Here is a 23,426-nt window from a genome sequence, read left to right on the forward strand (position 1 = left end):
CCACTTAATCTGTCCTTGCCTTTCATTATTTAGCTCTGTAAATACCAAAAATTTCAGTTTTCAGAAGAGAACGATTTTATTCTCTGCTAAAAATTGTTGTATCACATAAGAATTTTCTTTAAAGCAGTAATTCTGACTTGAACTCCATCCAAGTCTTGCTGCCTAAGATGAGCAAGGTGCATTTCAACCTTCCCTCAGCACAAAGCATAATCCAAGCTGGCATTGCAACTGGGCTTGGTGCTGTCTCGTGTGACGTGATCAAGGCTGAAAGCATCAGCAACAAAGCCTCCTCTCTGTTCAACAGAATACAAAGAGTTCATGCAATTATCAGAAGCCTTAAGTGAGTAAATCACCTAATACATATATACACTTCTATATGTATGTGCACACACATCTACAGGAGCAGAATAAACAGCAGAAATGCTGTTCAGGCTGACTCAGTACGCATGACTTGGCTTCTCTTGGTCATAACCCAAAGACACCTACAAAACCCAAAGGGCTTCTCACCTGTGGCAAGTGTAACTGGAGCCCCTCGCTGGGAATGGGCTGTCGAGACGGGGTCTGGTCCAGCTGCATGTTAAACAAGGATGCTAGGGCTGACTGAGCGGCCCGAGCTTTTGCCAGCTTTTTATTCCTTCCCGAGCCTTCAAAAGTCTGACCATCCACTGCCACAGCCATGACAAAGTTTTTTGCGTGGCTCTCCCCGCTCTCTGAGAGAAACTCGTACTTCAGTCCCGGTCGCAGCTCGTTGAGGATCATGACAGGGTTCTTCCCGCTGGCAGAGGGGTAGGGCGATGGCACAGGGAGAGGCGACTGGGAAAGGCTGCTGGCTACGGCAGACGATGGCAAACCGTAGTCCCCACTAGAGCTAAAGGACCCGTCCCCGTTGGACCCTAGGTAAAAGGAAGTATCGGAAGGAACTGGCGTTTCAAACCCATTGAAAAGGGTGTCGGGGAAGTCCGCTTGGTCGGAAGTGAAGTCTGTGTTGACCGACAGAGTCCTCCCCATTGCCAGGTGGGCTTCCGAGGCATTTGGAAACTGGACAAAAGACCGCAGAGCCTTCTCAGCAGCGTGAAGCTTGGCTTTCTTTTTCGTCGGGCCAGACCCCTCAAATACCTGCCCATTGACTTCAACTGCCATCACGAACATGGGGGCATGGACCGGCCCCGTCTGGGACAGGAGTTTGTACTGTAAACCGGGTTTAATCTCATTAAGTTGCATCAGGGCATTCTTTGGCAGAACAGGGCCGGGCGTTTTCTTCCTCTTCTTCGGGCGAAATTTGGAGTGGCCATTGTTGCCCTCCTCCAAAGGACGCTTTCTGCTGCTGCTGCCACCACCATTGGAGAGCTGCGCCCCCTCCCCGGCGCCTTGCCCACCGCCGTCCTTGGGGGGAACGTTGTCCACGTTGCGGTTTTCTTTAACATCGGTGCTGCTCGAACCTGCGGTGCCCAGAAAGAGTAACTTACAATGCCTTCGTTGCAGGACCTTGTAAATGCAAAATTTATAGATTCCTTTATCTCTCTTTGTAACTGGTTAAGTGATGTGTGCTCACAAGTTAAATGTTTTGCAATGTGATTAGAAATAATAATAATGATAATGCAATATAACCTCTTGATATTTCAAGAAATAACACACAAGAATGGTTTTCAAACTATGCACTTGATACAATTGTCTAGCAAAAAACACTGCAGCTTTTTTTTTAATTATTATTATTATTATTATTCTTCGCATTTAAATCATGCTGGAACAAAACTTTTACTCATAAGTTACGTTTGGCCTGAAAAATGCTTTAAACCAGAAATACGTTACGGTGGCATATGCCTATAAAACAAAAAACTATCATTAATAAAACAAAAATGGATGCTTAAGACCAGTACTAGAAGATAGATATTTAATTGTACTTTATTCTTAATTTAGTCATGCTACATTTTTATTTCTTCAGTAATTTTAGTTGCTCAAATTGAGAAATTACATAAATAAAGCCTGAGCCATTAGGCAGTTCTTTGGTAGGCACCGCAACTGAAGACTGTTTGAATGCTTCTGTTTCTCTTTAGCTATTCCATAATCTCTGAATTAAATTCTTTTTTATGCTTTTCCTAGATGTTCATATCACCTCACCCCAATTTGCTCAGGAACTACAGCTGCCTGCTGTGCCAGCATAACCACAAGACTACTTTATACAGAGCCTTCTGTTAAGAAACTTTATTTTGTCATTTACAAGCTATTTTGTAATTCCTTGCAAAGAAGAAAACTGCTGTCACAGAGCTACAGGCCCCAAACTCATGATAAAGATCCTCTCTTACGATTATGCAGAATACAGGAAGTGTGACAGAAGCTGCACAGTCATAATGATGATATTTTAATGGGGGGAAAAAAAGGTATTGTAATATTAGTGTAACGATTTATTTTCTAAAGTAGAAAGTTGGGGTAATGATGTCAGAAATATATTTAAAGAATTATATTTGCTATAACTGCAAAGACCTCATTTTTACCCTGATAAAGAAACTAAGAATATTTATTATTTCTGCTTCATATTGGCATTTGTGAATGAAAAGGCAAATTTAGTAGGTCAAGCCTTTCTAACTCTTCTGTTCCAAAACTTCAAAGTATCTATATTACATCTACACTGATACTACATAATAAATATTAATTGAAATGTCAGCAAATCAAGGTGGAAGCTCTCTTTCAAAGTGACAAATTTCAGCCACACTTTAAGTTTTCCCTAAGAATCCCCTACCATGCACACATCACTTTGCCCAGGTTACAAAGCTGATGGAATGGTTACTAAATTTTCATTTATAACATCCTCCAGCAAAAGCTCGATAGGTTACTCCTTTCGGTGCTCGAAGAGAAAAAAAGAAGAAAAAAAAAGATCAAAAGAAAAAGCCAAGTTGGAACACATTTTGTTAAATCACAGTAGCACAACAAAGAATTGTACAGTACTGAACATCAAATTCCAGTCAATTAAATTTGGTCAAGAACACAACACTAAATATTCTGAGGCACATCACTGGTAGAAATCTGCTAAATTTAATAAAGTATCTCCTGTAATGTTCAACCACAAATTATACTGTCGGCAGAATGCATGCTGTACGTTCATGCACATATATTCTTTATTTTTATATATATGTGGTGAAAGAATCTAAGGACAAAGAGTTATTTTTAAAAATCTTTCCTTACAATGAGTTTCTTACCTGAAGCTGTAATCTCAAAAAATTACATCTCATCTAAACCAGCATTTCTGGAACACTGCTCTTAACAGTGGCACCAGGAATTTGCTATCAACCAATATGACCTTTAGGCTAAACAGAAATCATTTAGTTAACACTGATTATCTTTCTTTTTCTACGAGACTATTACCAGTGGAAACCACAGAAGGAAAATATGAGTTGAATAGACTCCAGCTGAACATAAAAGAAAACAACTTTTGCATGTGAGTATGGCAGCCGAAGGAACTCCTTAATCCATCTCATGACACAGGTAGGGGAAACGATGCCCTGACAGAGAGGGGGGACTTGTAGGAAGCAGGAAAGGAACTTGCATGCTTACCTTGTCTCAACAAGAAAGAAGGGAAGAAAACTACTCCTTGCCTGAGAGCTATCAGGCTTGCTATCTTTGGAGAACCTGTAGGGTGGAAGAAACTAGGAGAGAAAGCAAGCAGGGAGCTAGCAGCCTGAGTCAAACCCAGAGACCATGGAAGCAGCAAGTTTCTACATCACAGAGGTGACCCAAATCCAAAAGACTTTCCGTGCAAACCAGAAGGACTCAGGTTTGTTTCAACCCACAGAGTCACTGGACTGCAAGAAAGAGTAACTGCTTCTCAGGCTCAGGGTGAAGATGTGCTTTTGGTCCTTTTCTTTAGCCTGTCCTGCCCAGCAGGGGTGAGGTCCTCTAATTACCTTAGGGCTGGAGAAGATCTGACAGATTAGTCAAAGATCAGCTATCACCACCAGTTCAAGTCAAAGAAGCCATCTCATTTAATCTTGTCCGTATTTAGACATGGAGTAACTCCTCCAGCCCAGTCTCTCCCCACTGTTCAGAAACAGTTCTCCCTTTTCCAGGCATCTCACCTTGCTAGAGAAGTTAAGAACGGCCCTGCTAGCTCACCCTCACCTTGTCCAGCTCATCACACGTGACAGGGCACCCAGCAGACCCCAAAACCAGAGCAAGGACACAGTGGCCCCTCCCCAGGGCAGCCTGCCAGCCCACAGGGAGCCACAGCTCTGGGCTGTCCCAGACGGCATGGCAGGGAGGCACTGATGGGGGTTGTTCCCCCCCCTCCCCGAGAAATTTTTCTAATTGCTTTTCAAGACTCCATAAACCCTTAATATCCACAATGTCCTGGGCAACGCGTTTCACAATTTCATTACACATGGCATGAAAACATCTCCCATTGCTTGCTTTGAACCCCTATTTGCTAATCTCATTTAATGCACCTATCATTTTTTGTTTGCTTTTTTTTTTAATTTGATGATTCCAATATTAAACGCCCTGTGCCGTGCATGATTTTACAGACCATTTCTATTATTTCAGCCTTGTCATCCTTCCTCTATACCACCAGGCTCTAACTGTCCCTCGTCCTGAGGTCGTCCTCTTCTTCTCAGAGCAGCTCCTTACCTCCCTGCATGCTTTCTGACATGGAAGAAGCAGACCCACAGCCTGATGCACTGCGTATTTGATGCTCTAGCTCTTTTCTGAAGTCTTTTTCGTTCTGGTAATATGCTGGTTTAGAGACCATAAGACTCTGGGGAGTCTCTCACTCATTCCAAAGAGATTGAGGGAGGGCATCCTCACCCCCCCAGAAGCTCTGGGTGATTCAGGATCCCACCACAGCTCAAGCCCAGAGCATCAGGACTCAAAAGGAGCAAAATTTTGTTGCTCTAAAGCAGAAGTCATGGCACGTGGACCACCACTCCAAACTAAAAAACAGTTCAGATAACTTCAAAATCTATCTTGGAGACCACTGTTAAGCATTGCACCACCAGCATCACAGCTAAAATAAGGCAACAAAATGAGAACTGTGAATGTTAAACAAAGCATAAAATACAAAGCATAGGAGAATGCCAGCACGAGGAAAAAAATTACCATCTGAATTATATAAAAAAAAATATCTCTGTGTTCAGTAATGGATGCTCTTCATTATCCTTTTTTCTTTTTTATTAAACTTCTAATGGGACTGACAAGAGACCATATGTTACTGCTGTACGTCTTGCCTCAGAAAGGTTACAGTCTTGGTGGATCTGCTAACATACCCCAAAATCAAGAGATTTAAAAAAAGCCTAGTCCTAGATTTTAAATATACTTTCAAGTCTATGCATTTTACAGTCTTTAAATAAGTTTTCAAGGAATGAATGATTTAGAGAGCCCTTTGAGGTCCATCACGGCTGCTGCGTATTCAATACTTTAAAGTAACATTAATACAGATAAACATTTGACAATGGGATCCTGTTTTCCTAAACGTTAATACTACCCATGATTTAAGAATAAGACTTTTTTCATAAGAATAGCAGATATTCTAAAAATATCTGGCAGCTTTGACTAGACATTTGACTGACGTCTGTAGAAGCTGCCTTAGTAAATATCATAGCTGACAGCATCACATGCCAACAACTTCAGTGGAAGAAAAGTCCTGCCCCTGAAATCTTGTTTGAGACGCTTTCAAACCCGAGAACACTCTAAAAAGTAAAGAGGCACAGGAAATTTTCATGCCAATAAAGAGAAATTTCTGTCCGAGTTTGCTGGTTTATTTTTGGTTTTATTACCAGTAATTAACAAGTGTCTGAAATTAAGATGCTTTTTCCATTGGGTACTTCCATTACCTGTTTGCTGAGAGACAGCACTCCCCCTGCTCTATCTGATCTGGAGCACGCTTAATTAAATTTAGATGACTCTTAGCGGAACCAAAAGATGTTTCTACCTACCCCTTACACTGCTGCTCTCATTTACTGGCCTGGGGAAATTTTAAATAACTCGTGTTTTCATAAAAAGCAGGCAGAAAAAAACATGTGATGTCTTTTGAGCATCTTTTTAGAAAAAGGGAGAAAATGATCAGCAAGAAAGGTCAGGACAGCCACACGCTAGTATCCCAAGTGTTCTGCAAAATGCCCCCCTTCTCCCTTACCCATAAGGTAATCGATAAGTATAGGCAACAGGGTGAATTTACACCTAGTAAATTACTTATTTCTATTGTACTGATGCTTCTGCAGGGCTCTCCGATTCGACACTGAGATAAAATGCAGATGGGCTTCTGGCACAGATTCCCGGGGCATTCAGAGTGTTGCAGACAACCAAATAAAGCAACAGAAACCAGATAAAAACTTTTCAAAAAATTTTGTTTAAATCTTTCCCCTATTCTCTTGTAACATCTTCTCTACGATGAACAGATGAAGGAGGAAGACTTTAAAACCTGAAGCATGAAACATTGTATTTTCTCAAGGATATTAATATCACCTCATCACTGTCATGCATTTCAGCTGAACCAATGCAATTTTAATTCAGGCTGCTGCTGCAGAGCAATTCTAGTTACGCAACTGCCAGCTACAAATATTGCATATGCCCACCTTCCCTTCCTGTAAGATACTTCCCCAAAAAGGAGTTACATAAACTAATAAAAAATTTAGTAGGCAACTTCTGATATCACACTTCACAATCTTAAGAGATACAAAAATACAGAAAGACAAAAAACTTTTTTAAAAAAACTTTGCACAAATCAAGGTGAAGAACTTAAGAATATTAACTTTGATTTCTCCCTGACAAATGCGATGATTTAACTTTAAAATTCATGTTTGTGTGGGCCTACAGATGCAGGAAAGTCTTCTTGCACCTTCTATTAACCGGGCTCATCCAAGTAGTTATTTCTTGGATATATATATACAAGTTGTTATCCGTAGCTCCCTTTCAAAAACATGGTACAGATGACACTAAAACATACTTCTAGAAGACAACTGCAGTAAGACAAATGCATGCCCCAAACCTACAACAACTCCAGGGAGCCAGCCCCCCGACAAGACAAAAAGCTCAGTGAATGGTTTCCCACTTTGATGCACTAACACACACCAAAAAACCCAGAAGCAGACAAAAATTGAATGTTTGGCGTAAGGACACTTATAGAATGCATCTGTAAAGAGATGATATTTTCTCCAGCTCAGGAAGGCACCTTTTATTTATGCTCAGATAGACTCCTTATTGAGATAAGGGGGTGCTTTATCCAAGAAATTATGTGAATTATCCAAACACAGCTCTTTCTTTTCTTAAGAAACTTAAGAAACTCCTCCTTAAGGACTTGGAAATAGCTAAAGAATCCATCTGAAGTTAATTTCTTTTATACCAACAAAAAGAAAGTGTTAGCAAGCATATTTCTGAGTTTCAGTCAGAGAAAAAAGATGCATTCTAGTCCAGATAATATTTTTAGGGTTGGGTTTTTTTGGGTTGTTGGGGGTTTTTTTTGAGTGGGGAGGGGTTTGGAGGAGTGAAGTTGTTTGAGTGTTTTCTAATTTTTAAGCACAATGATCTGACTTCTTTATCTCCCAATTAAAATGTTCTGTAACTCCTTCAGACTGAACTACAACTCTCCTGGCTCCAAAGCCTCCTACACTGCTGGGCTTTGTTGGCTTTGCCAGAGATGCACCGTTTAGCCATTGCCACTCAGGGGAAGCAAACACATTTGTTATTATATCATATACAACTATTTACAGTCAGGCACAGCACAACAGCATAGCAGCAACAGAACATTTCTCTCATTCATTAAAAAAAAAAAAAAGATACTTGAAAGGCCAATAATAGTAAAAATATTTTTATAATATGTTAATGAAAACACTTTTCTCCACAGGTTATCAGATCCTAATTATACCACAGAGTTAGTACCCTCGCAGCACTTTGCCAGTGTATGCATCAAAATGATCACTGTATTTGGCTATTTTTGTGCGTAAACACAATTCAATAACTCAGTAGCTCAGGGCTGAAACAATCAACATTTAATGAGAATAATCAGCTATGCAAGACCTGCGGGGAGCTCTTCTAGCTCCTCCTCTTGCTTCTCCTTCCTCCATTTCTGCTTTCCCTCATTTATTTTGTACACTACAACTCCACCTCCTTAGTCTCACCCTTCCCGTCTGAATGGGCCCTAACCTCTGGCATCAGCACAAGCAGTATTCTCCCTCTCTTCTTCATTGCTGGTTCAAAACAGGGGAATATTTTGTTTGGTTAGTCAGTTGTTGGAAGAAAAATATGAGACACAAGGTATTACGAGACTAGCATATAACCACGTGTATTTAAAACACTTTTACTGCAAAAGCTCCGGGGTTCACTCTTCTATACTGTGCTTTAAAAACACACAAAGAAATAATTTTAATTTGTGATTCCGAAGTTTCTCCGCTGTCATCCCTGTGCTCATGAGAAAAAGTCACCTTTGGAAATTATTACATAGTTTATGACTGTGTAAATAAACACATCTTACTCATGTTTTCTTCATCGTCTACATCCATTGTGAAAGATTTTTGCTCGTTTCTTGGCTGGCGGAGACTGCTTCTGTCTGGAAAACAGAGAGAGGGATATTTAAGCTTTAAGGTACCAACTTACAAGACAAAGTATTAAATCTCCTTTAAAAGCAGCAGCCTTGGCACTGGCTTTGCTTTGGTCCATGGGTTTTGCTAATTTTTCACATAGTATCTCCCCAAAGTGACTACTTCTGTAGCTGAGGTACACTCTGCAGAACTGCAGATTCAACAAGGTCTGCAAGAATTCGGGGGTTTGTATGATGAACTACATTTTTTTTAATCTGAAAGAGTATGTGTTTATCTCAATACTTTATCTCACTACTGGGGTTTGGGTTGTGGGGTTTTTTTAACTCCAAAGTAACATCAGATCCACTGTGCAGGTTACCACACAGACAATTCAAGCAACCAGAACACTGAAGATGCCTTTTTCTACCCAGCATGAAACTGATGAACACCTGTTCAGTTTGGTTAAATCCTGACCCAAGATATCTCCTAAAACTGAGAGGATCAACAACCAAAAGATGTAGCCCCGTATCAGGTGAAGAACAGAGTGAGTAATGTAACCCTCTCTCCTCCATGTGCATTTTCTTATTAACTGAAACATTCAGACGATACTACATACAGGTTATCTGGCTGTGGGGTAACAGATTTTATTAACCACAGGTACTTCTATTTCAAGAGAGTCGGATCTAAAGGTGAATATAAGCCTGTGACATATAAAATATGTCACCTACCTAGCAATTGGTTTGAAAGAAGGCAACGCTTTTGCCAAATCAAAAGCACTAATTTTAGGGCAATGGGTTTTGTGGTTTGGTTTTTTTATTATTCCAGTTTGGGTTTTCCTGAAAACTAATCAAGTACATCATTTCTGTTGCTTTCTAGGTAACTGCTCCAATCTCATGATGCCACGAGTGCTCCAAAAGGGAGCACTGAACCCCAAAACCATGCAGAGGCTTACACTTTTAACAAAAGATCCATTATTACAGTGAGGAAAAAGTCATGGAGCATTAACAGGCTTTGCATTCTTACACTGCAGTGTATCAAACCATGGAAATTTGTCTTGTACTTGCCAATCTGTTGAATGGTGTGCATCTGCCTCTGAGCTTTTCTGAAACATTAACAACTAAGCATTGTGCTTTCTACATTCTGCACTGCAATATTTTTTTTAAATTAATGCATTTGTTTTCTGCTGATTTTTACCACAACTAAGTATTTGGAAAGTACCTTAAGAGAGTAAAGTCCAGTACAAATGCAAAATCGTTCTGTGATCATCTAGTCTCATGTAACATCTGTAAACTTTGACTCCTTTCGCTGATTAAATCAGATCACATTAAAATTGAAATCATATTTTTACATGCATCTTTGATCCTACTCCAAAACTATTATGAATAGTCCACAGAAATCACAGGGCGAAACTTCAACCTTCTTTTGTTATTCCCAATAGTACAATTATCTCCCAGCAGAGTTTCACTCTTTTACTTAGTTTACTTTTACCATAGACAGTGTCAATTCTAATTACCTATGGATAGTTTACTTACACTGCACATATCTTAAAAGTTTAAAATTGCATGGATGCTTTTAGGTAATTGTTCAGGATACCAAGAACTTGGCAGAACAAGCGATACCCAATTCAGGCCAAGGCTGTGGTCACATATACCAGATCAGATGAAGGAACTGATTCTCACCACTGGTACCTCACTACTGGTACCAGTAATTATACCTGGGCGCTGTGGCTAGGAAGAAGAGAGGCATGATGATGTCTTAAGAGGATACTGCCAGGAATGGTAACGCCTTATGAAAACAAGGGTTGAGGCTGCAGCTGGAAGGAATGGGAAAAACCAGGTAAGAAGCTGAGGCTCTTTGCGCCATCAAAAGCGTGGGAACACTGGAAGGTAGGTGGCATGAAAGACGATACTTGGTTTCACGCTGCTGTATGGGCTGGCACAATTTACAGCACTCCAGTATTTGCTCTATTATATTATGATTTGCCGTCCCCTCAGTCAGGACACACATCTGTGTCTCTCATCCAGCTGCCAAAGGCAAATATTTAGGAACTTCAATGCCTTGAGACTTCTTAAAGTGTCAGCACTGGTGGAAAACAAAGTCAGAAGTTATCAAGAAGAGGAACCACATAAACCAACATGGTCACTTGATGAGGTTGACACAATAAAATCAACACTCATTTTAACATAGCCAAATGCCTACTCCGTAACAATGAATTTGTTCCATCTCTCTTCCCACCTCTTGTGGGAAAACCTAGCTCTAATCCCACTCTATATTAAAAATGTAGTCAGCTTTAGCTAATAAACGAAAGGCAGAATGCTGTACTGATGTTGTTCTTAATGCACAGATTGCATACTATAGTAATCTGAGTGCATAATACATAATTACCATGTTTTGCAAAGAGAAACTAGACATTCCACCCCTATTTATTATTTTAGTAGACGCTTCACGTAAAGCATGCAAAAGCATGGTGCAAATCCAGAGCCCAGGTCTAAATGCCAAACATAATGAAACACATTGCTCTGTTTTGCTCTTTTTTTAAGTCAATTTCATTTTATCTTTGTTAACATAAGAAAAAAAACCCAGGAACACAAAAACTTCCATCCAAGAATGAAAGATTGAAATCAGAAACAAATAGTACAGCTAATTGCTCAATTGTATCCATGCAGATAATGCGCATGCAGTCCTCCAGCACTGCAGCTGCAGAAGCAGCACTGACCAGCCCTGTAGTCCAAACAGCTGGCTGAACCATCAGCCCACTAATCAACACACTCAAACTTCAGCAATGAACTGCCAGGAGATGATGTAGGAACAGGATCACTGCATGACTTGCCCAGTGAAACTGACACTTCAAAAAAAAAAGGTTTTTGTAAAACTGCAACCACTGGCACATAGGTGAGTAAAATGTAAATGTTAAATGCATATATTGGAAACATCAAGAAACTTGTAGTCCAAAAATAACTATCAGAAACTAAGAAACGAGCAATAATGTTAAAATACACATACAGACGCGTAAGTTTGCAACTTTAACATCCATGCTAAATACTGTTATTCAGTAATTTAAAACAATGAAATCTGTTTATCCTCTACTAAGCGAATCCTCAGCACACTACTCTTTGCAATATTTACAGCTTACTTTTCACAGCAGGAGCTAGGCAGCCCTTAATGAAAATGTAAAATGTGCCTTTAGCAATCATTACACTAATGCCATGCCTCTAATAGTAGAATGAGAAAGAAATGTACCTTTGTCACCATTTCACAGTTTCAAAAACAAAGCTCACATGCTTGCAGATATCCTGAATCTCCTACCACCACCACAAAATGTTTATGACCATCCCAGTTTGTGACCTGAACGAGTGTCTGTGCTCACACAAGACAATTCCTGTTCACTCCACAACCCTGTCTGGAGAAGACCCTGATTTAAGTAACTAAGAAGATTCTGCACAAACAGGGAGGAGAGGTAGTAACAAAAGATGCAAAACCACCACACTTCTGAGCACAATGAAGCTGTTCAGATCCCCCAATAGCCAGACAGCATAAACGCAAGCAGATTGTAAATATATGACAACTAAGACAAACAGTGAAACTCCTCCCTAACTTTGTCACTAGCAGTGCACATTTCAAGGGGCACAAAGCTAAAATACCTGACCCACACACACTACTTCTCCCAAGACTCCCAGGAGCATCTAAAACAAATCACAGGATTTCCACAATATTTTTATTTATTTTTTTTTAAAATCCAAACACTATGTAACAAAATGACTATGTAAACTCGATCTTACATGCATCAAAGCTTTAGGTAAACTGTGGGTTTCAGAGTGGTAATCTCTCTTCCATGCCCTTGACATCATTCACCTTGTGTACTACCACCTCTCTGCTGGTCCATAACAAATCCTGTTTTCCAAGCAACGTGTGCATATTCAAAGAGCTTCTTAGACCATCACTTCCAGCCTGGCTACACGTACATGCGCTCATCCTCTATGCAAGGGGTTGCTCTCCTTCCTCCATCCCTTTAGCCCCACAGAAAACATCCAGCCCAGCAAGACCAGTTTGAACTTCACACCACCGTACCACCAGGCTTTCATGTGAGCGCTACCACACCAGAATCGAGCTCCTTGTAAGGACCCGGAGAACTGTAATATTATCCTCTCAAATCCTACCCCAGAGCTTTCTCCTGCTGCAATGCCCAAGGGTCCTAAAAACTGCTACTCAGGAGCAGGTCTGTGAGCCCACGTCACATTGCTGACCTTGCCCTTGTGACACCATGTAATGCATACCCTTTGCATTTCCTCCTGTGCCACTAAAACCAACAGACTTTATCATGGTTGTTCCATTCTCATTCTCATGTGTCATTTGACAAAGTATGAGACAACTCTAACCCCAATGCAAACCCCTTTAGCATCAGAGGACCACTGACATACTTTAGATGGGCTATTCCTCATCCGAGCTAAAATACTCAGGATGACCTGAGGGTGATGCAGAGCTTCTCATGATGTTTTATCCCAGCCGCAGGCTACCGCAGCCACAATCCTGGCTACTTCACTTCAGACTGGCTAGCAGAGTCCCTGTCTTGTGACAGCATCTGTCCCAGTGCAATAGTGGGGGAACAAACAAACCAGTACCTAAAGTTGCCATAAACTGATGGGTTTTACTACACAGAGTAAAACAAAGAAGTCACCTCAATCACTCTTTGTCTATGTAAGAGTTTAGGAGTCAAAAAAGCCTTTCAAACGTCCAAGTGGGAACTGATCAGAGTTCCCTTTCTTTCCAACTTCAACAGCCTCTGGATTTTATCCATACACTGAAATACATCCTGCTGTGCTGAAAGAGGCAACTGAGCTGCCTCTACTGCTTAATACTGAAAGAATTACCAGCCTTTTCACTGCAGGTGATTGTGTTGCTATGCTAGTGTGTTATGCTGAACAAGAAATTGCAAATGTGTGTATTATTTAACATTGGCAAGTATTTTTTTTTACTGCTTTTCTTGCCGTACAGCCTGTCCCTAGACCCACTGTCGCCAGGGGCCAGAGCAGCAATGCGTACTTGGCATTGATGCAAACAAGTGTCAGCAATAACCAACGAAAAACTTACTGATGAAGGATGAGTGAAAGAACTGGGAAGGGAAAAGAGTTATTTTCCAGAGAAAGTCAGAAGAAACGCCTACAGCTTGGAGACAACTGCTTTCACGTAGGATGTGCGTGCCTGGGGGTGCAGCGGGAGGAAAGGAGGACAGCACGCCCAGGCATCTTACTTTGTTTTTTGTTGGGAGTGCTACACAAATGAAAAGCCACAGACACTGAGCTGTTGAGATTTCCCTAGTCCCAGCTGGGAAGCAACAGATTTTGGAAAAAAGACACCACTTCAGAAAATATGAGACGTTGTCCTAAGTGCGCACTCTGAACATGAGCACAACACATTCCAGAAGACCTCTGCTGCCAGCCAGGCCCCCTGCAAAAATGCAACAGCTCAAGGCAGGCTGCCATCAGGCCAGGATCACACGCCAGTCTGATCCAGCTCCCCAGAAGGCCTGGGAACACGTGGCTCATCAATTTTTAACGACAAAGCATGCCATGCTTCCACTGTGGCAGCGTCAGCTTGGGCATCTTTCTTGCACCTGGTCACTGTCCTCACTAAAGCAGATGGACGGAGGGGAGAGGATCATGTAAATCACATAAGCCTTCTTTCCTTGAAGAGATAAGAATTCAAGCAGAACATTTGCTAAACAGGCTACTTTTATTTGTTCTATAAAAGCTGCTTAAATTTACTTTCCTATTACCATAGGGAATGCCTGATTCCAATCCTAATTAGCTCTGTACTATCAATAAGGCTATAAAATCTTGGCATACTAATATTACCACCAGCCAGGTTATCTATTATGTATATCATGGACAATACTATGCACAGTTATGTGTAGCAGTTAAGAGGAAACATTTCTCTACAGTAACAGAAGCAGCAACAATTATTCTGTGTAGATACACAGCTCAGATACAACAGTCAACAGATCTTTAAAATCCAGCTGTGCCAAAAAAGTATAAAAAATTGTCTCTATGAAAGGTGACCTTTTTTTTTTTTTTTTATGAGCTACAAAAAACAAGTTTTATGCATTATCATGAAAGCACCGGTATTTTATTTCATTGTTGATGATGCATATTTCATGACAACCAAGCACGGACAAAAGCATTTTGGAAACAGAATTAAACTCCAACATCTCCATAGTGTCTCCAGACTGTTGAACACCGTGCTGAAGTCAGGAAAAGGATGTTGGCTTGTTTTCAAACTACCCCTGCCAGTACCACATATTGTATGCGTGGACACAGTACATCACATATAGTTTATGTGCTTACTAACCACATTTGGGGTTTTAAAACCTGCGACTGAAGCAAGTGTGAAGATTTAATACACCTTTCCTTGGACTGATTAGCAAAGACCAAAAAATTAAAGTGATAACTAATAATTTTTTTAACTATTAATTGAATATTCATTGTTTAAAAAGCAAGTATTTCAAATACGTTTGAAAAAAGGTGAGATGCTTCTAAAAGTACTGTATTCCAAAAGATGTTATGTTTTCCAAGCTTGTGAGTATCAGTTCAGGATAAATTTTCCTTGAAAATAAATTAGTTCAATAATGAAAGGACTGGGAAGGTTGTTAAAAAAATAATTTTCTTTTTTGAGTAGATTCTTTTCAGATGTATTTATTTCAATGCATATGAAACAGTAAAATAAAACATTCCCAAGGCAATAACATACTTTAAAGACTTGAGGCAGTTGAGGTATTCTTAAAGACCACAGGTAGCTTCACATCAATTTTAAAAAGTCCATACCACATACACATAACTGAATAAAGATCGAAACCGTGAGCAGGTGGCTCGGAAATTTTTAGCTGTGACCAGAGGCAAGTGCAATTATCACTGTGCCTGGGCAGAGAGATCTTGGGAGACTGACAGCTGATGCAAGTATCCGGTTCAAGCCTGAATTAGAAGAAAAATAGGAAGAGGTTAGCTCTCCTTTTGATGTACTGCCCTCAGAAGCGTGATGCCCAGCAGTGTTCATTGCTCACAGCCCAGATGGAGCATCACCACTGTTGTAACACACCCAGTTTTCAAAACTCACATTTGCTGCTGTCCGAAGTTGGAGAGAGAGCAGGAAAGCAAGCCAAGCCTGCAGCACAAGCCGGGCAGCTAGTACAGTAACCACCTTGATCTGTGCTGTTACTCAGATGTTGTTTAAACCGTAAGTATTTACTAAAATAAGTCTTTATTCAGCTGTTGACTCTAAACACAAGTCTTGATGCTTTGCTAGTTAGGCTCAGACCTGGCTTAATTTTTCCTTCTGTTTTAGCCTTGGTGACTATTTTGGAAGCCCAGTATAAAGAGACTTTATCCTCCTTCCAGAAAAAAAAAGGCAAACAAAACCCCAACTAACCAATGTTCTTACTGAAGTACTAGAGCTGCTAGCGAAACATTTTACTGTAATGCCACATTTGCATTATATAGCATCAGCACAACTCCCCTGTAACAAAAGGAAATTAGTTGACTGTAATCAACAGGACTTGTAAATAATTGTCACCTTATTTAGCACATCAAACTGGCTCCAGTTACTCCTGCATCACCACTGCGTGCTCAAGGACAAAAAACTTGGACAATTCCTGCTTGAATTACTATGGAGGTGATCATCGAGCTGCCCAAGCCAAGCCAGAAGTGAGAAACACTGTACAGCGGCCTCACACTGCCACACCAGGAGTAAACCCTCCTGAGGAGCTGGGTTATCATTGTGGGCTCAGCCCCGCATCCCCACAGCTGAGCATCCTGTCCCTCCAGCCCAAAGCAATGGAAAAGAAAGCTCCTCTCTGTTAAAAGCATAGGTAAACAGGAACTCCAGTTGCATAAATATTTGTATAAATTAATGTAAACTGTTGGTGGCATTACTGAAGTTTGTAAAAACCTGAAATTTATGCTAATTTTTCTTTCTTTTTTTTTTCTTTTTGTAATTTAAGTAAGTGTGCTAAACAGATTTTGGAAGCATCAATAAAGATAAACAGCCAGGAAGAAGGACAGTTGACAGAGGAGCTGTAAAGCACGTAAGAGATACAATGCTAGAGTAATAAATAATGTAGCCAAATGACACTAAGCTGTCTGTCCACATTTTCTAATGAAGCATTTGTGTCCTTTTAAGGTTTAACTATATGCGTTTAAGTGTTTGGCTAAACATATTCTCAGTCTATACTGAATGGCCACCTTTTTTCCCAATCCTTTCCTTATAAAAAGATACACTTCAGTGAAGTTAGCAGTGCTTGGCACTTTCCTCCAGCATCCAGGACTGCAACAGCGGATTGCTCCTGTGTTGCTCTCCTCGCTGACCTTCTCTTTCACAGAAGTCACATAGCACAGACCCCAGGTGAGTAAGCCTGCGCTTCCCTGTGCTTTGGTCCCCTAGATGTTGTGCTGCAGGCACTGAAACTTGCCCTGCATGAAGTGGAAAGGGTTCAGGACGGCATATCAGGTTGGATTGTGCCACCTACATGATCCCATTGCTCCAGTTCAACTCAACAATGCGCATTCCCACTGCATACAAAGCTGTGTACACACCATCTTCCCAGGCAGGGAAGAGCTAGAAAAAGAACTACTAACATATATATATAATACTTTAGTATACTAACGGATACAGATTCTTGGTTCATGGACTCCACACAAGCATCCACAGATTCCTCCCTTTGCTTGATAAACAACCGCTCAACTGATCTGGACTGACCCAACTTGACCCTACTCTAAAACCGTCCTACAAAGGCTAGGATTTTACTTTGACACCTAAATTAAGGAGTAAAGTACACTTGAAGTCTCTCTCAGAGCACCCCCGGTGGGAAGCTGTGTACTTTTCACTACAATTCCGCTATTCCAAGCACATCACTACAGCAAGAACAACTAACTTCTAACACCCACCCCCTTTAAAGTCAAAAATACTTTGAAGAGAATGAGTTACATATACTTACTAACGAAGTCCAAATAACTTCTACTTTTCCTAGCAAACAATATTCAAACAGTATGTATAATGTGTAGGAGACAGTACTTAGCTGGGGCAGAGAGAATGAACTTCTCAGCACTTACTGTACATATATTAAATGGGAGACTAATCTTCCAAACTTGCTCCCACTGTAGTCCATGGATTTTTAAATTTTTTTTTTTTTTCTATCTGGCTTCCAGAGCTACAGGATTAAGTAACAAAAAAATTTTAAAAGCCCTTCCATATAAAAGAGGACCCACATATGCTTTCAGAAACTGGGGATAGATTTTTTTCAGAAAAAGGACTCTGAACCCAGGCTGCTCACTACAGAACAGAGCTTCCTCTCTTGCCAAGGCATGCTTGGTTACTTCTGAAATCATTAATAACTCAGTTATCATTTCACTTTGAAGAAGGAACAGCATTTTTGACTTCTTTGACCTTCCAAACTTTTATTCAAGCAGCTTTCATAATGCAACAAAACTGCAGTAATAAACTCATTTGCTGCCTGTAAATAATCCATTTAGCAACAGATGTCCAGAAACCTCTCAGGTCCTACGGGCACTAAGTCCCTGCACTGCTTCAGCATCGAGGCTGGGTAAACATCAGTGGCATCTGAGCAAGGACAGCTCCCAGAAGGACTCCACTGAAGCTACACATTTGCCTCGGACAGCAGGTGTGAGTAAAACCTCATTTTTTTTTTCCTAAAAACCTGCTCTGAGATATTGGCGCAACTAAAGGAACACTTTCTGAGAGCACTAGATAAAAAAATTATTTTGTAAGAATAAAGGAAAAAGCTTAACTGCTGCTCAGAGATTTATAAACTGGCATAAATATTAGTTAACTGATTCAGACCAGTGTATGTGCAGCATGTTACATGTGGAATAAGACTGTGGAGAAAGCCAGCTCCTTGGCTGCATGAACTATTTTCTCTCAGGTACACTGCTAAAATAAAATCAGGTTTCAACTGTACTATGCTGGTGTAGTAGAGGGGATTTTTGCTTTCAAAGTCCATCTGTTTAGCTGATGATGCTCGCCAAAGCCAAGTGATTCTGCATAGCAGCACACCCTGTAACATTTAGACTACAAGCAGTACTGCAAAAAACTTTCCTTTTCTAAATGCATTACATGCCAGGCATATCAAACAGGAAAACAACACCTAAATGTATGCTAATTTAAATGGAGTCATGAAAAAGTAGTATATTTTCACTTTTAACCTTCTCCTGGTTTTGAAGTCTCCACTTCCCATAGAGTACTTCCAAAGATTGGAAGAACACCATGCATACTTAAAAATGTACTACCCAACACAGCAGTGTTTGCTTTTATTTCCCCAAGAGGCTAGTTGAAAGACTTTTAACTAAATGTTGGCTATAGCAAGTAAGCGTTACCTGAGTACAAAGACAAAGAGAACTTTCATTTCTTTTGTTTGAATATTCTGTGTATTCACTGCACACAAAAAAGTTGTGAAGGACTCTTTACAGCTCTCTTAGTTTATCCTCATTGTTAAGGAAAAACAAGGTATCTTGAAAGGAAAATTTATCGGCTACCCAATGTTTTATGTTAACAGAGAATGGCATCTATGCAAAAAGCATAATGTGACAGACAGAAGTCTCATATAAGAAGAGAGTAAAAGTCAGAAAGCTGCAGTTTTAAAGACGTTTCGTATTTGTTAAAAAGTAGTCTCCTTTCAAACTTTGAAAGTTAAGTGAAATAAAACACTGGGAGATGCTGAAGGATCCTATTCAAAATATTTCTTAAAAATTTCTTACAAATTCAAACTGAGAACACTGAAGTTCCACTTAACAACGAAGCTTCAGACCTCATCTGAAAACTTCCACGTTTATGACTCCTCCCCCCAGTACTTTGTTTCAAGCACACAGCAATTAAAACACTACCTTTCCGCTCCGATCGTTTCTTCCTCCTCCGCTTACAGCGCCGCTGGACCACACTGAAGAGGGTCCCCATGCTGAGAGCCACAGCTAGAAGAGATGCCATGCACACACCTACAGTCCACCACTTGCAGCCTGCTCTGCTGCACCCCCTTCACCCCCTCCTCAGGAGGCAGCGGTGTATTCCTGAAAGGAGGGTTACCCCTGCGCTGCCTCACGCTCTCTTCACCCAGCTGAGGCCCGTTCCTCAAACCGCTGGATGCGCTGATGCACAGTCCGATGAACAAAGATGAACAAATGCTGCAGCTCATCCCTACCCACCGCAAGAGGCACATGTGACAATTAACCCTTTGGTAAGTGAAAGGGGCAAGGAAGGACAGTATCAAAGACATCCTCACTATTGGGTGTGGAAAGGCAAATTTATTTTTATTTTGTTATTAAAAAAGGAGGGCAAGTCTTTGGTGTTGCTTCAGCCTTATATGTGTCTTAGAAACAAGGAGAGGCATGAGCAAGGAAATGTTTATACATCCTAGTACATGAAATTAAGATACCTTCAGCATCTTTTATAATTGTGTCTCATGTTCTTAGGTATGTATTTCATACGCTGCCTAGAAATGCACAGAATATATTTGTGAGAAGCAGGAATACACAAATATGCAAATCTCAAACAGCAATGTTATAGTTGCACATTTTCCATATGAGGGTTTGTATGTCGGGTCTGACTGAGAAACTTCCCAATGTCAACATTAACTGTAGCATTTTCCAACCTTTTTGTAACCACAAAAGCAACACATGATGTTATGGGATAATGTGATATTATCCTGTTTCCCTGATTTGAGCAACCAACCAAACACATGTTCATCCTGTGGATCCAGTACAACCTATGGATCAGCAGCACAGACCGGGTGTTACAGCTGTGCTTTAATCCTGCCTGCAGATTAAACCTCACAGGACAAAAAACATCTTCCAGCAGGGAATGTCTGCAGGTGCAAGACCCATACAAGTTTCTTCAGTGTGTTACTAAAGTAAGGAGACTTCTCTGACAAGTCACCTCCACCTGCTCTTAGACCTTCATTTCTTAGTACACCTTGGCTCTTTTGAAGACAGCACATGATCAAGCGCGGATAAACTCTGGTAGATGACTTACATGGACCATCATATTTTGACAACTAGCCAGGCTGGCATTTCTGGAAAAACGTTGCCACTGGCATCTTACATTAGCAGTACTTCACTAACCAAAGCCAGCATACTCAAACTCACCACTGGGACTCGGCTGTCCTGCTAACAAGGAACCCTGCCTCTCCACCTCCTGTTCCCTCGGCTAGCACTTGTTCTCCAGGTGCCAGGTATCAGCTTTTTCATCTCCAGTCCGTGATGGAAAGCTTCAGAGACTGAGTTAACTTGTTGACTGAAATTATTTCTGCAGGAAGCCTAAGTGCCAAGAGCTGCAAACTTGCCTGCTTCAGAGAAGCTCAAGTTCTACTTCAGCATCTGTTGACATTATTTCACTAAGGATGAAGAAATGCCAACAGGACCATTTGTGCTCTGTTTACATGATTTAAAAAGAACTTGCCACAGCAGAACAAGCCATCAATTCTACCACGTGTTCACCGCCACCAAGAAGCCCAGGAGGCAATGACTCCCAATGTCATCTAAGACCAACTCCCCAAATCAGTCTTCCCTGGGGAAATAAAATCGGATCTTCCTTTGCAGCAGACACAAGGTAAGGTGTTTTCTTATGCTTCCAGCATCTCTTATTCCCTTACTAAATACTGCCCCACTTGGGTTCACAGACCATGCTCTGTATTAACAAAGCAACATTTCTCCCCTCATGGAAACCAGAAATAGCTTCATTTAAAAGTGGTGCTAGTCTGACATCAGGCCCTGCAATGCTACATCCTGACGGATCTACGCAGTCATGGCAAGATTAGGCAGACATCAAGGAAACCCCAGTGAAGCCCACAGCTCCAGCCTCGGCATGGGCACTGGCTATGTGTTGGCAGAGCACTTTCCCAACTGAGCAGACCTAATTCAAGACTGAAGTCAGCAGTTCTGCGCCTTGCTAATTAACAGTTTCAGGCCAAGTCTGACATTTCAATCCACATTCAGCTGTGCATGATGGGGAAAGGACAAGGAGGGTGAGTTATCTACATCTACATGGCCCTGAAGGAAAAGTACCATTGATACACAGAGAGAAAAAGGGAAAAAATACTCCCCAAGAGAATGGGAATTAATTTTGCTCCTTCGAGCAAACAGCACACTTTGTAAAAAGGAAGAAGCAGCCTGTGAAAATACTGAGCTCTTTGCTGTAATTCCTCCAGCTGTTGAAACCTTCACCACCTTGTTCTCACCACAGGCAAGAAAGATGTACATAACAATGTGTATTTCTCCTTCCCTTTCAGGGAGGAGTTGCTGCATTAGGTATTGAAAGTTCAAAATGGATTTTGTCTTCAACAATTAATTTATCTACCCTCACTTGTCAGAGATTTCATTCACAGGACTTGGTGTAAAGACAAAAAAAAAAAAAAAAAAAAAAAAAAGGCAAACAAAAAAAGACTCCTCTGGGTCACCCCTGCAGCTCTCCTCTCCAAAGCAGCTCCTACTCTACTGAGCTGCTCCCCAAGGCAAAGTGGCTCTGGGGTATGAGAATGAGGAAGAAGATCTGAGATAATTTTAGCTTGAAGGATGACAGCTTTCAACAGAGAAAAAACGGTCTCTTAAATCTGATTACTGGCTAAGGAATGTACAGAGTATGCTTGGGAGAGAAACTTAGCGACCTACTGCAGTCACTTGCAGTCGGCACATTAACAACCATTTTAGAAAATAAAAAAATACACAATCTGTAATATGTAAGAGAATATTTAATATCTGTAAAAATACTGCAAACCCTGCGTGACTAGAACAAAGCAGGCTAAAAGCTGAGTGAAAGGAGACAAATGCGACACACCAGAACAAAAACATGGCATTCAGCTTTAATGTGTACAATGGAAGCAGTAAATCCCATAACATTTTGTATTTCACAGGTTTAACACACACCAAGGTATCACAATGAAACCGGACTGCCTTCTCTCCAAAAAAAGAAACAATTCCCAGGGGAAATCTGGTTATGTACCTACACATCTTGAATACTTCCATCTCACGTGCATCACTGAATTAGGAATGCAGAGACACCAAACAACTGAGGTGTCCTCCATCAAAACCCCAGAGGTAAACTAACTTAAGTGAGGCCCGGGGCTACTCAGTGAGACTGATGGAAAAGTTCAGTAGCTTCTCAGTTCTCCCCTCTACCACCTAGATCACAAGAACATGGGCAGCTTAGGCTTCTGTGGATTTATGGCTTGTGATAGATAGGGTTTCTGGCTAAGTCTTTATCACTTCAACCTGGAGACCCTGAACCTGTAGCATCTGCAGCCCCTTCCCATCCAGGTTCCCCAGCACCAGGCAGCTCAAGGCCATGGGGCTGCCCTTCTGCCAGACACAGCACTTATGAAGTGTGTCCTTCACCCGGCGCTCTTCACAAAACTCATAGGAATAATCTATCATATCTGTAGATACCCACCAGACTCACTTCAGATCAGGTAAGTTGGAAAGCTGCTGGGGAAAGGAGAAAGAGCCTTATCACAGAACACTCTAGAAACTCACTACTACCTTTTTACTTAATGTATTACACAAAAAACTCTAGGTACCAAAAACATCCTTGCAAATCTCATGTACTTATAGATTTGGCCACTATTACCAGCTTACTTTATATAGTCTTTGAAGAAGTAGCTGCTCGCTGTATTTTGTAAGTGCTTTCAGTGATTGGGGTTTTTCTCTCCCACATGCTATTCATGTATTTTTCAAGCACGACGATGGCATTACAGGCCAACAGCAGTTTTCCTTTGAGTTTTGTGTACTGCAACAAGAATGAATATAAATTAGCAGCAACGCTAGAATTTGTATAGGCTAATTACAGCCTGAGCATTTGCTCAGCACAGCGAATCTCAAAACACAAAGCTGCTGGCTGCACACCAGGCACCCCAAGAGCTCTGGTACCATATGCCTC

At 41.0% G+C, this 23,426-nt stretch overlaps 1 protein-coding gene across 4 annotated transcripts in view; it reads right to left on the minus strand.

Annotated features, from left to right (window-relative positions):
- The window catches only part of ADARB1 (adenosine deaminase RNA specific B1), an 86,133-nt gene that overhangs the window by 37,691 nt on the left and 25,016 nt on the right, over positions 1-23,426 (minus strand). For 2 of the 4 annotated variants that reach the window (XM_037397886.1, XM_037397887.1), the window contains exons 3-5: positions 23,126-23,276; positions 8,456-8,530; positions 508-1,439 (exon numbers count right to left, since the gene is read on the minus strand). In XM_037397886.1, coding sequence (XP_037253783.1) covers positions 508-1,439; positions 8,456-8,483 — 960 coding nt within the window. In that variant the 5' untranslated portion in view covers positions 8,484-8,530; positions 23,126-23,276. The remainder of the gene's footprint in view (positions 1-507; positions 1,440-8,455; positions 8,531-23,125; positions 23,277-23,426) is intronic. The other 2 variants (XM_037397884.1, XM_037397885.1) reach the window with 1 other exon arrangement.

This window comes from Falco rusticolus, chromosome 8 (assembly GCF_015220075.1).
Source record: "Falco rusticolus isolate bFalRus1 chromosome 8, bFalRus1.pri, whole genome shotgun sequence".
Taxonomy (NCBI): domain Eukaryota; kingdom Metazoa; phylum Chordata; class Aves; order Falconiformes; family Falconidae; genus Falco; species Falco rusticolus.